Source organism: Lissotriton vulgaris, chromosome 5 (genome assembly GCF_964263255.1).
Source record: "Lissotriton vulgaris chromosome 5, aLisVul1.2, whole genome shotgun sequence".
Classification (NCBI taxonomy): domain Eukaryota; kingdom Metazoa; phylum Chordata; class Amphibia; order Caudata; family Salamandridae; genus Lissotriton; species Lissotriton vulgaris.
Window position 1 is genome coordinate 479,635,235 of NC_141693.1, and position 13,725 is coordinate 479,648,959.

The 13,725-nt window shown below is 44.5% G+C and overlaps 1 protein-coding gene across 2 annotated transcripts in view; it reads right to left on the minus strand.

Annotated features, from left to right (window-relative positions):
- The window catches only part of ZBTB40 (zinc finger and BTB domain containing 40), a 324,401-nt gene that overhangs the window by 272,564 nt on the left and 38,112 nt on the right, over positions 1 to 13,725 (minus strand). For both annotated transcript variants that reach the window (XM_086921924.1, XM_086921925.1), the window contains one exon: positions 525 to 720. In XM_086921924.1, coding sequence (XP_086778050.1) covers positions 525 to 720 — 196 coding nt within the window. The remainder of the gene's footprint in view (positions 1 to 524; positions 721 to 13,725) is intronic.

Genomic DNA, 13,725 nt, shown 5'->3' on the forward strand with positions numbered 1-13,725 from the left:
TTTAAAATTCTGTGTTTGGCCCACAGAGCATTGAAGGATGGTCCCTCTAGTGCTATCGGTTCTCTTCTAATGCGTCATGTCCCGGTGTCAGATATGGAGTGTAAGATCGGAAGGCCTCCCGGGATAGGGGCGGAACTCTAGACAGTATGGCATTTAGGGAAGATTCTCAGATAGAACAATGAGCTCCTAGGATTACACTGAGGCACCGTTCCAGGAGATGGCCTGGCGTGGGTGGCTTAGAGCGGCGAAGCCAAGCGAAAATGCAACTGACCGCGAGGCGGACAGATAGAGTGGTCCGAGATATGCAGGCACTATGGTTATATGAGGACAAATAAAGCAATTTACATTTTTTTTATACAATAGATTTCTCAAGCACAGCGCAAGCCCTGTGCAGGTGTAACCTAGAAAGTGCAATTCACTTTCTTTTCTGGTAGACATGATACTTATATGAAAATTGTTTTCTAGAAAGAAACATCTGCTCAGGAAAGGCCAGTAAAAACAAAAGGAATTACACTGAATCCTACCAGTTAGCTGACCACACTCCGTTATCTTCGGTTTTCGGTGAAGGAGCGTTTCTTCCACTGCAGGGTGGTTGTCCCTGCAGAGCTCCAGCATGTACAGAACAGTCTGAGCATGCGCAGCCTGTCCATCCTTCACTTTCTCTAGGATTTTCTTGAAGGCCGATTCGCTTTCTTTGCCTTGATAACTTTGCAGCAACATCTAAATTGTAAAACAAAAATCCAAATAGGATATGCAGGATAAGGCACAGCAAACAAATTAAGTTCTCTCATAGAAATGGGAAATTCATGCATTATGAATCCAGTCATCCATTCCTGTATTATCAACTTGGTAACCAAGCCAATGGTAAGCAATAAAAAAATAACTGTTCTTGGGAAGCCTAATGTCTTAATCAAGTCAATGAAAAAAAACAAAATCTTCAGATTATCCAATCTGAGCAGCCGACAAAAAAAAGGTGGGAACCAAAGTACAAAAAATAGAATTATTGTGAGGTCTTGTCCAATACACAACATCAAATAAGTACAAAATAAAAACCAGTACAATCAATGACAATGCCAATAGTTTTGGTTTTGAAAAGGGTTTGATGCTTTGCAAACGATGCATTTTTATTTGATTGTATCACACAATCAGGACAAGTGGAGGCATTAACCCCCAACTGGTAAACCTATATCTGTTCATATCTGTTCTATGATGAAAAATGTTGGTCCAGTACAAACTTTCTATTAAAATGTATTAGCCTGGTAAACTGAATATTCAGTACAGAAGTTTTCCTTTTATGTAAATACTAATATGGGTAAAAATAATGTGTATCATATTTGAGGGTCACTGGAGAGTTACGAATGAAGAGTGTCCCAGCACCAATCAGTTCCTCATGAAGATTTGGGAGTAAATCCCAGAGGTGCATGTGATACACAGCCATGTGAGCACAATCACCCTGACCGCCACGCTGATTGGTAAGATGTGTGTGGGACAGGCACACAAATTCAATGAGCAACAAACCATTGTCAGAAGATCATGAGGACCGTTGTAAGGAGTTGGAGGAGAAAGAAAAATTAAGGAAATGAAAGCGAAAGAAATAGAAAGAGTGTTGGATTGGAAATGTCCTTTGCGTGGTGACGGATGTATATCCCTGGCCTGAGTGCCCTATTTGCAATACTGTCTGAATCCCAGATCTGATTTTTGTTGGCATGGATGAATACAGATAATGAGTTACATCTAAAATACGCTCACCGATTGCGGTCTAACTGGACCAGAAGGGGTGTCCAAAGCACTACCAGCATAGTGGTGAAAGGCTACTGCCTTTGCCAGGAGTTAAGTAGCAAGAACGTAGTGTTGGCAGTATGTCATGTAGAGATCAGTAGAAAAAAACAGGCCCTTTATAACTAATGTTGCCGAATTGACTCCCTCATATATGATTCTAATACTATGTGGCTTAACTCTCCCTTCACCTACATCAAGTTAGTATGAAATACTGTGCTGCGGGTGTGTGGGAATATACATGTGCTGGGTGTATGCGCATCTCAGAATGGTGCAATACATGGAGTACTCAACTCTGGGTTCCATTTTGGGAGAACTAGCGCTGCCTGGAGGAGAATGAGGATTATAGAAATTCTATCAGACAGATTTGAGGATTTTTTGAATTCCTATGAGCTGGGTAGGACACACGCAGTGGAGGAAGAAGAGCAAGACTCTTGAGTACATTTCAAAGGGTGCTCTTTGATTCAGAGAGAAGTCACTGGAAAGGGGCCCTGAGCACATATCAGGAATGAGCTGGGGCTGACAAGATAATCATAAAGAGTAGGGCAGAGGCCCAGGAGTAACCTTTTGATACACATATCACTTTGCAGACATTCAGGTGTGAACCTCTAGCCACTCCCTTGGCCTGTGTTGTGGTGCTTAACTCACCAGTCGCTTACATCAAGTTAGTATGAAGTGCTGTGCAGAGAGCGGGCATGTGGTAATATACATGTGCAGGGTGTATGTGTGCCGGAGAATGATGCAATACATGTATGTTTCAACTCTGAGTTCCATTTTGGGAGACCAGGGCGCGGACTGGAAGACCTTGTGGAGGTACTGAAATCACCCCAGACAGATTAGAGTATTGTTGCATTCCTATGAGCTGAGTGGAACACACACAACTGGAGGAAGAGGAACAAGGCTTTTGAATACATTTCAAAGGGTGTCTTTGATTCAGAGAGAGGTAACTGGAAAAGGGCCTGCGCACATCTCAAGAAAGAGATGGGACTGACAAGAGAATCATAAAGAGTAGGGACGAGGCCCTGGAGTAACCTTTTGATGCACATATCGATGTGGCAGACATTTAGATGTGACCCCTTTTTCTACCCGTATGGCCTGTGTTGTGGAGCTATTAGATATGGAGTCGTTCCTGCTGTACAAAAACAAATGGAGGAGTATCCCCATGACGCAGTGTCCTAGTGATCAAATATGGAGAAAAAGAGATGCAAATAAAGAAAACATTGTTTTCTTTATTAACCCTCACTGACCAACCTGGTCGGTGACATGCTTCATCATCGGGGTCCACCTGAGTGACCGAGTACCACTCAGGTGTGCTTCGACGCCTGCGACTGCAGCGGAGCTGGTGATTTTTGTGAGTTGTGAAAGTGATAGTGGATTAAAAGGTATACTACATGTACTCTCTAAATATTTCTAGAGTCATGTGTCACCATTAAAAGCAAGTGTGGTACTTCTACTGGCGTGGAATTGGCCAAAAAGTACCGCAATTAAAGTGTGAATATGGTCATTCCTGCTGTGACAAGCTTTCTTCTGGAGGAAGGGCAGTGCAGAGGAAAGGGCACTTCAAAAGGAAGCAGACCCCCCCCCCCCCCCAACACAAACTGCATAGACTCAGACCAAAAATCACTTTTAGTATTCAATAATGGACTAATAGAAGTGGAGCTTGAGGTTTCCAATACTGTCAGCTGTCAAGAAGACTGTTGGGCTCTGCAAGGAGGAGAAGCTCTGAAAGTCTTCTGCCTGTGACAAGGACTAAATGGGTTAGGCCTGCCAGTCTCTCAGCTGGGTAAGGGGACATCACCCAGGGAATATCCAAGACCACTTGCCCTGGAGCACCAGTGCCTCCCAAAGCCAATGTGCCCTGTGAGAAAGAGGAGATCACCAGTGAGAGCGAGGTCCAGCAGGGGATTCTGCTAAGTGGATTCCTGAAGCAAGGTGTGAGCAGAGGACTACCATGCCGATCGGGCCGTCGTCCATGACGCTGAATCTGCCAGTGAGCTCATATCCCAGAATCGGCCGCTGTGAAGTTAACAGTGACAATGGGGCTGTTGCCTGCAAGTCGGCGACACTGTAAGCCAAAGGGGGGATGCCTTGAAGGGAGATGCTCTGATCAGGCTGTTGCCGGTGTGCGGCTGGAGAGTCAGTGTTAGAGGATATCACCAGAAGGAATTAGGATTGCAGCCTGGTAAAAGCCGACACAGAGAGGTCGCAGTGGAGACCTGTGAGGGACCGAGCCCTGACAGAGAATCAAATCTCTCCCCCTGAACGCCACACATGTGAGAAGGATCAAAGGAAACTTACTGTCGCAAATGAAGGAGCGTTGAAGACACCCAGCACCGGCAGAGCCGCAAGTGACACTCACTGAAGGCAGCTGCTGAAGCCTCCACGCCAGTGATTGAGATGCTTTCGGAGACTCCAGTCGTGCAATCTCTGCTGGTGGCAGTAAGATTAATCAATGGGCTGGAAGGCTATAGGGGACTTGCCTGCCAGATGGTGCTGGAACACTTTTGACTTTTCTAAAGGAGTCGAACTTCAGAGACTCGGACTTCTAGCGGGCCCTAATCTGAATGGTGCCCAGAGTGAATGGAGAATAACCACAACCACTAGGGAGAGGGAAGTAGGACTCATGTACCTCCCTATTAAACACTTGAGCCTGACCTGTTTCTGTATGCTATTTCACTTTGTGTACACATAATAATACTACTTTTGTCATAAAGACAGCATTTGACTGGACAATGATTTATTGCTGCAATTGACGTACTTTTAGTTGTGAGGCTGCGTTCACCCCCTTTATCTACCTAAGCCCACTCCCATCCCCACAAAAAGCCTTGGGCTGCTAGACCAGCACTACTACTAACAGTCAAGTGCTGAAGTGGTACTTGGCTGTAGTATGTATGTGATTATATTTCATACCTTTGTAAATGTTGCTTTAAGGAATGTAGTTTCTATTGTTCTAAGTGACATACTATGTGTTCTAGAAGTGTTCACTGCTCATGATGACATTCTCTCCTTACACCACGAAGGTATCAGTCGTGGGTCCTTCATTTTAAATAAAACTTGAATTAATTATTCAAATCAAGTTTCCTGGATTTCTCTGTTCCTGATGTACGTTTCCTGAGAAGCCTTACTACATTATTTGGTGACGATTTTTTATTTATATTGGCTTTTCATCGATATTTGAAATGAACAATCCTGAAGTTATGACCCACCGACTTTGAAAAATATTTGGATTTACTTTGGACAGTGGCGCTTGCCTCGCCTTGTGAAAATGCCGAGTTTCCAGCTTCAGTGAGTCCGTAAAGCTTTGTTTTTGTTGTTTTCAAAGCGAATTGAGGCTTAACACTATTTCAAACCGTTGCGCTCACCTTGCATCTTTTGAATCCAGCCTGCATTCGGTGTACGCGCTACACGACCACGAGTGTCTGCCGGGTCTAATGACGTTGTGTTTTGATTGCTATGAATCAAGCGTCAAACACGTAATCGCGTCATCACGTTGGCGGCCATTTTAGGTGATTGGGCTGAATTTCTTTTGCATAGGTTGATTTCAAGATTTTCTTATAACGATAAATTTTGGCAGTTGTACAGCGCAAAATCTGCAACTTTCTTCAATCCTTCATGTGTATGTGTTTTATCGGTTGAAGTACTTCCACCATCTTTTCATGCATCATTTGAATGAGCAGAACTACAAGTAAGAGTTATCTTTTGTTTATTTTTGCGGCATATTTATATTTTATCTTCTACATGGCTTCTTCTAATAATAATGGCATTGTTGCTCCACCTTCATGTTTGACTGATCCTGGTAAACCACCAACTCCATGGCACAAATGGCTGCAGGTTTTTACCAATTATTTAGAGGCAATTGATGCTTTAGAATACTCAGCTTCAAGGAAAAGAGCCATTCTTTTCAATCATTTGGGTGATGCTGAACAACAACTTTTTGATAACCTGGCTGTGGTTCGAAATCTTTCTTCTGATGATTCTTGGAATGTTTACCCGGAAGCTTTAGCATGCTTGGGTGAACAATACAAAGATGAACCTTCAGTAATGGTGGAACGTCATGTTTTTTTAAAAGGAAACAATCTCAGGAGGAGTCAATTGAGGATTATTTGGCAACTTTGTGTGTTCTGGCTTCAAAATACAGCTCTTCGAGATCAATTAGTTTTCAACTGCTTTAATAAAAAGATTCAAGAGCGGATTTTGACCTGCAAAAATCCAACCTTAGATGAAGTAATGGTGATAGTCAAAAGTATTGAATGTTCTGTTGTTTCTTCAAAAATCCTAGCGGAATCCACATCATCTTCAACTTCTACTGTTTTTAATATTTCACAAGACAATGAAATTGAATGTAATGTTAATGCAGTTTCTTCACATTTTAGAGATAAGAAAACATTTGAACGTAAACCTAGTATATTTTGTTACAGGTGTGGTTCGAGATTCCATGTTGGCAACAACCCTAAATGTTCTGCACAAGGTAAAAGATGTACCAATTGCAAGAAGGTTGGCCATTTCTTTTCTATGTGTCGTTTACCTAAGGATAAATCAAAAGTTAATTTAATTTACTCTGAAGAGGAAATTTGTGATGCAGTTAATGTTTCTTCTCTATCTATTCAAATTAGTTCCCTATATGATAATAGAGTTAAAGGTCCTATTTGTAAAGTCTTAATTGGCATAATTGGTATGGAAGTTATGGCGGACTCTGGTTCGCCAATCACAATTTTGGATGAAAAAACTTTCTTTAATTTGTGGCATGATAAAAAGTTGTTTCCCCCTGATGTTAACCCTATAGCCTTTGGTGGGTACGACATAATTATGCGTGGCTATTTTCCTGATTCTATTGCTTTTAAAGGCAGAGTCATTCACACAAAAATGTATGTTGCATTTAATGGCAGAGACATTTTGGGTTGGTGTGATCAGGCCAGTTTAGGCATACTTTTGAAACCTGGTCATCCTGAACAAGTTGTTTTAGGTGATATACCTGTTTTAGCCATTCAAGTCACTACACATGATCCTGTTTTACGTAATAATTTTGACAAATACAAAAATGTGTTCAGTGAGGAAGTTGGTTTGGTAAAAAATTATGAACGCACCATAAAGTTGAAAGAGAAAGTTTTCCCCGTAATTCAAAAAGTACGTCCTGTACCTCTTTCTGTTAAGCAAGATCTTAAAAAAACATTGAACTGCTGATTGCTCAAGATATTATTTGCCCTGTGGAATCATCTGAGTGGGTTTCAGCAGCCGTTGTCACTCGCAAACATTTCGGTGAGATTTGTTTGTGTGCAGACTTACGTGTTCTTAATCGTAATATAGTAGAAGATGTACATCCCTTGCCTAAAATTCACGATATGTTAGCTAATATTGGTTGCAGCAAATTTTTCTCTACCATAGATTTACTCTCTGCGTATCACCAAATTCCCTTGGCAAAAGAATCTCAACCTTTGACTACTTTTGTTACACCATTTGGTGCATATATGTACAAAAGACTTCCTTTTGGTCTAGCTTCGGCAGCCAGTATTTTTCAAAGGTTAATGGATAACATTTTTGACAATTGTCCTGGCATTCAGACTTACCAGCACTACTACTAACAGTCAAGTGCTGAAGTGGTACTTGGCCCAATTGCTCAGGATCCATAGTAGGTCACGCCCTGGGAAATCAAGAGTAAAAGGCCTTAAACCCTATGGTTTGATTTGGTAGCTCCTGCTTGAGCTCCGAAAGGGGTTCTGACACTGAGAGTAAGAGAAAAAAAGTAAAAAGGGAAGGTAAGAATTAAAAGGTTAGCAGGAGACAGAACTAATGATGTTATAGGATAGAGATGTGAGGATACATTTTCAGCAAAGGAGAGAGGGGAAAGTGTATGAAAGAAAACACAAATGTACATAAGATTTCTGAGAAAGGTACAGCGATAACACAAAGAAATCACAGAAAAAACTCTGACCATCAAAGGTAGGTTCAATGGTAAAAAAGCATCTCATTCACCAACAGCTTCATTGTGAATCTTCATTCACATTCATCTTCATCTCACATCATGACAGTATCATGAATTCCCCACCTTCTCCATTAGAGGTTCCAATGAGGTTTTAGTCATCACATGTATTCCTTTTTAGTTTTATACTAAAACAAACAAAAATAAGACTAGCTAACCAGAACGTATAATACAGAAAGCAAAAGAACAAGTGATTAGAAAGAAAACAAGATCAAAACCCCTAAAGAACTGGCATGGCTCGACAAAAGAGGAGGGAGTAACAGAGGCATACAACACCTATATACCCAGGAGGGACAGCTACAATCACACCCTGAAGACATAGTGCACACACTAGCGGACCACTTTCAGGCAGTATACACTCACGAGAGGGAGGTCACGGCGCGAGCGGCACTAGCTTCCCTCAGTCATATAGAAGTCCCGACACTTCCGACAGAAGCGATCCATGAACTGGAGGCAGATCTGACGGTGGAAGAAATACAGCGAGCAATCCACGTAATACAATCAGGGAAAGCTCTGGGCCCCAACGGGATTCCCATCGAATGGTACAAGCTAATGTCTGACAAACTGGCTAAACCACTGCAGGCAATGTACACGGAGAGCTTGGCAACAGCGGAACTCCCGTTGGACCAACGTACAGCAATAATCTTAGCCATACCAAAACCCGGAAAACCGCCAACAGATTGCTCGTCTTACCGCCCGATATCCCTTCTTAATGTGGAGGCAAAAATACTCGCCAAACCATTGGCTAATCGACTAATGAACCACCTTCCACTGCTGATCCACCCGGACCAATCGGGATTTATGCCCCATAGAAACACAGCCCTTAACCTCAGGCGTGTGCACGGGATAATGGTGCGAGCCCCTTACTTGTCGGAGGCAGCGGTAATCCTCTCCTTGGATGCCAAAATGGCATTCGACCTGGTGGAATGGGAATACTTGTTTGCAGTCCTGTCCCGTATAGGCTTTGGCCCGAAATACATTGCTTGGATACGGCTCTTATATACCGACCCGGTCGCTCAGGTCACCGCCAATGGACACATCTTGCACACATTCCCGTTGGCAAGAGGAACCCGTCAGGGCTGACCCCTGTCCCCCTTACTATTTGCCCTGGTCTTGGAGCTGTTGGCGACACTGATTAGGACAACGCCTTTGTTAAGAGGGATTAGTTGGAGGGAGGGATGGGAGGACCGTGTATCACTCTACGCGGACGATATGCTGATCTACTTAACAGATCCCGACAGGGGCATCCCAGCACTTCTGACGCTTTGTGACAAGCACGGGCAGACGTCAGGTTATACATTAAATTGGTCAAAATCAGTGATTTACGTCTTGAAGGGGCCACAACCCTTGCTCGCAACAGATTGCCCGCTTGTAATCACTTCAGGTCCCTTTAGGTATCTTGGTATCCATGTCACCGACAATGCTTCGGAATTCTTCGAAAAGAACCTGAAGCCTCCCTTGGAGCGTCTCCGTACAGATGTGAGGCATTGGGCGTCCCTGCCACTGACCCTTCTCGGACGTGCTGCCCTCTACAAAATAATTGCGAAACAGAACCAAGTGGCTAGCCAGGATACTCTAAATGCAAATTAGAACCCACACAGCCCATGTGTACTGCTACTAGTTATTCCACTGTCGTGGGCCCTTGCGTGCAATTAGACTGAATAATTCCGCCTGTCCACTGGTATTTTAGTTAAAGGACTGGTTTTTCCGTTCATGTCTTATGTAATGTTTCTTGATCTCAATTGATTTGGAATGTATGTATTGTATTTCAAGTTGCACTTTGGTGTCATGTAATTGTTTGAATATTCAGTATTAATGTTTGTATATTTTGTATTCATTGTGCACACAATTGTTTGTTTTTGCCCTTGACTTAACTGTTTTTGACAGTGTTTTCCTCTTGATTACATGTTTTTATGAATTTTCAAACTTGATTATGAACTCAAATAAATGTTTTGCTAAACAAATGGCTTGGTCACGCAGTACACATGGGCTGTGTGGGTTCTAATTTGCATTTAGATTATCCTGGCTAGCCACTTGGTTCTGTTTCGCAATTGTTGTGGACTAGGCTGGTCAGTTTGTTGGACCCAAAACCTCTTTGTATACACTCTACAAAATGATGGCACTCCCGAGATTCCTGTACGCCCTAGAAAATAACCCGTACCCAGTTGCGCCGCGATACTTCCGACAAGTCACAGCGTTGGTTTCTAACTTATTATGGAGTAATCGTCCGGCGCGCTTTGCTCATATCAAACTGACCAGAAGTTGGTATGAGGTGGGGGGGATTGCTTTGCCGAATATACAGCTGTACTACTGGGTGGGCAAACTCAAAATAGTGAACCAATGGATACACGCACCGAGAGACGACCCGGCCTACAGAACTGATAGGGCGCAGCTGGGTACCGACTGCATGCTGTCAGCACTCTACAACAGACACCAGGCAACGAAATTAATAGGACCCATGAGACACACAACCATTTTGTGGCACACGGCACAGGCTAAGTTGGGATGGAAGGGAAAGATCACTAAACTCACCCCGCTCTGGGACACGAAGGAATTAGGGCGTTTGAGACAAAGCAAGGGATTTACACAGTGGGATAGCATCGGCATATCCACGGTAGGGGACCTGTGGGATAAGGGCACTGTGATCCCATTCCGCCAACTCCAGCAACAATATGAACTGGGTCCAAACGAAACTTACAGATGTTATGTTAAGTTGGTCTTATATAGCGCTCAGCTACTCCAAAGGAGTGTCCCGTCGCTTTAGCAGATTTGAGAACAGATGACCAGGAGCGGACGGACAAGGCGGAAATTATTGAACAAAGAGCCACGACTTTAGCTCCTTCCTGAAATTCAAGAGGCTGGTATTTAATCTCAGGGAAACAGGCAAGGAGTTCCAGAGCTTGGGGGCTAGATGGCGGAAAGAACGCCCGCCCAGCCGGGCCCGTCTGGCCGGAGTAACAATTGCCAAGGCCAGAGAAGTTGACCTTAGTGTTCCTGAAGGCAAATAGAAAGCCAGTCGGTTTCTAATATATTTAGCTCCTGTGCCATGGAGCGCCTTGAAAGCTAGCGTGAGAGCCTTAAAGGCCACATGTTTTTTAATGGGGAGCCAATGAAGTTTTTTTAGTAATGCAGTCGCGTTTATTCTGCGATGAAGACCGAAAATGGCTCTGGCAGCAGCACTTTGCACAACCTGCAGGCGAGAGATGAGAAACTCCGACAGGCCCAGGTAGAGCACATTGGAATAATCAAGGCGGGAGCCTATCAGAGCCTGAACAGTCACTTTCCAGTGGCAGAGGGACAGCATTGGAAGGAATTTTCTAAGCATCTTTATGATGCCAAAACACTTGCCGACAAGGCCCAAGATCTGAGGTTTCAGCGTCAGTCCATCGTCGATCTGTACTCCCAGATTCTTGGCCTTGGGGGAGACAGCCATGGGAGGGAACATGTCCGGTGGCCACCAAGACTGCCATCTGGGGTCAGATGGGCAGCCAAAGAATAGCAGCTCCGATTTGTCGGAATTGCATTTAAGGCTGTGTTGCTCGAACCACTTGAAGACCGCCCCTAAACAGCCTCTGATCTGCCCGCCATCGAAGTCAGCACCCTTCTGGCAAGTAAAGAGAAGCTGGGTGTCATCAGCATAGGACATGATCTGGGCACCATAGGACTCCGCCAGAGCCGCCAGGGGTGCCATATAGATGTTAAACACGGTAGGGCTCAAAACAGAGGCCTGGGGCACCCCGACCTCCAATGGCGTCATCTCGGCGGAGAAAGGAGGGGCCCAGATCGTTTGTCGGCGGCCAACAAGGAAGGACTTAAACCAATTGAACACCGCTCCCCTCAGCCCGATCTCCTTTAGTCTGGACAACAGACCGCTGTGGGGAACGGTGTCAAAGGACGCCGACAAGTCTAGCATAACCAGCATGGCCTTACCTCCCACATCCAACACCTCTCTGATGGCGTCAGTGACCTCCAGTAATGCCGTCTCCGTGCTCATATTGGCACGGAAGCCCGACTGGGTGTCATGCAAGATGTTATTAGTTTCCAAAAAATTGGAAAGAGGTGTGGACGTGCTTCTCCACAACCTTAGCCAAGGCCGGGAGAAGGGAGATAGGCCTATAGTTGGCATGCAGCAGCGGGTCCAGATTGGGCTTCTTCAAAAGCGGCAAGATCAGGGCGTGTTTCCAGGCCTGGGGGACTACACCTGTGCTCAGTGAACAATTGAGCACCGGGTTGACCAGATCGTTTATCACTAGGGCCATTTTGCCCAGGCACTTTGCAGGACAAGGGTCCAGAGGTGAGCCGGACTTAAGCTTAGACATCAGATCAAGAGAAGAAGCCAACGAAAGGGAAGGAAAGTTAGCAAGAATAGGTCCGTCACCAGGAAGGGGGGCAGAGGAAAAGGCACATATTTCAGATGGATTATTCAGAGTGGTGGAGGGAAAAGAGTCATGGATGGTTTGAATTTTGGGGATGAAAAAAGTGGCCAATTTCGACACCCAAAGTTCAGAATGATGGTGCCTGGGCAGAACAGAACTAGGTGAAATGAATTCTTTAACTATAAGAAAAATTTCCTTGCTGGCTACAGACACATACAGATTACACATGCATTACTACAGACAATACCGGCAGACACCGAGGTCCCGGAGTCCTCGCCATTGGGGGACAGACTACTCACTGACTACATGCAACATGGTGCGACTTCCATTACATACCGGAAATTGATGAATAACCTAACAGACCCCACACTAAAACTGCGGGAGAGGTGGGTGGAAGAAGTTGGCGATATGGATGACACTGAATGGAATGAGACATTAGCGTCCCCGAAGGAGGTGGGAATCTCGGCTAAATTTAGGTTAGAACAACTTAAAATCCTCCACCGCATATATTATACTAGACATATGCTCCATAAAATACACGAGCACCACACCCGTTCTGCCATCGTGGCTGTGGGGAGGAAGGTACACTATTCAATACACTTTGGGACTGCCCACTCATAGTTGAATATTGGCAACAGGTGATGCGTACTATCTCACAAACACTTCAAGTTTCCCTGGCACCTGAGCCGCGTAAACGTCTACTGAATATTTGGGAACCGACCGACTTATCTAGATATGGACACATATGGTACACACTGGCCATTATGGTAGCAAAAAGAGACATCGCACAGAAGTGGGGCGCCTCAGACCTGCCCACAGTATCGCAGTGGAGCAGGAACATGGACCTGCTGATGTTCACGGAACGGGCGGTATATGTTGCCTAGGGCATGCCCCCGTAAATGGAACAAAGAATGGTCTGCATGGAACATTTACAGGGGGAGTTGTGTGACCCACTACCGGAAGAGGACGGTATAAGCTCAGATGGAGAGGAGGAAGGGGACTAGATAGGGGGCAGGAGGGTGTGCGATTTAGGAGAGAGGAACAGAGATACATCGCAAATATGACGTAACTCATAGCCACATCACTATGTGCATATAGATCTCAACAGTGTGACGACAGGGACATGGTGTGTGCCGGAATGTGTGGTGTTATCTTGAACCCAGTTGCAAGTTCGGTTACAAAAACGAAAAAAAAAAAAAAAAATGAAAAAACCATAGACCTGAAATGTTGCCAAACACGGCGCTGATTGTGAAATATGCCATATTTAGTTGTTCCGCCGCCGGACCCCAGGGTTGTCGGCTAAATGGCTGTGTAAAACAGGACAAAACCAAATGGAAAATACCAATGACGCGGCCGGTCCCCGGGGTTGCAGGCCTTATGCTGTGTTTTTTCGTATATGTAGCCAATGAAGGTCTTAAAAAAAAAAAAAACCCTAAAGAAATGCAAAACATGTAAATAGAGTAAAAATCACTCAACTATATATTTCACCAACATCTGCCAATGAAAAATTTGGGAAGAGACTCTAGCACACTGGCCACACACAGAATCCTCTTTTTTTTCGCTTTCCTTTCTCATCCTTTGTTAGGATTGGCCCAT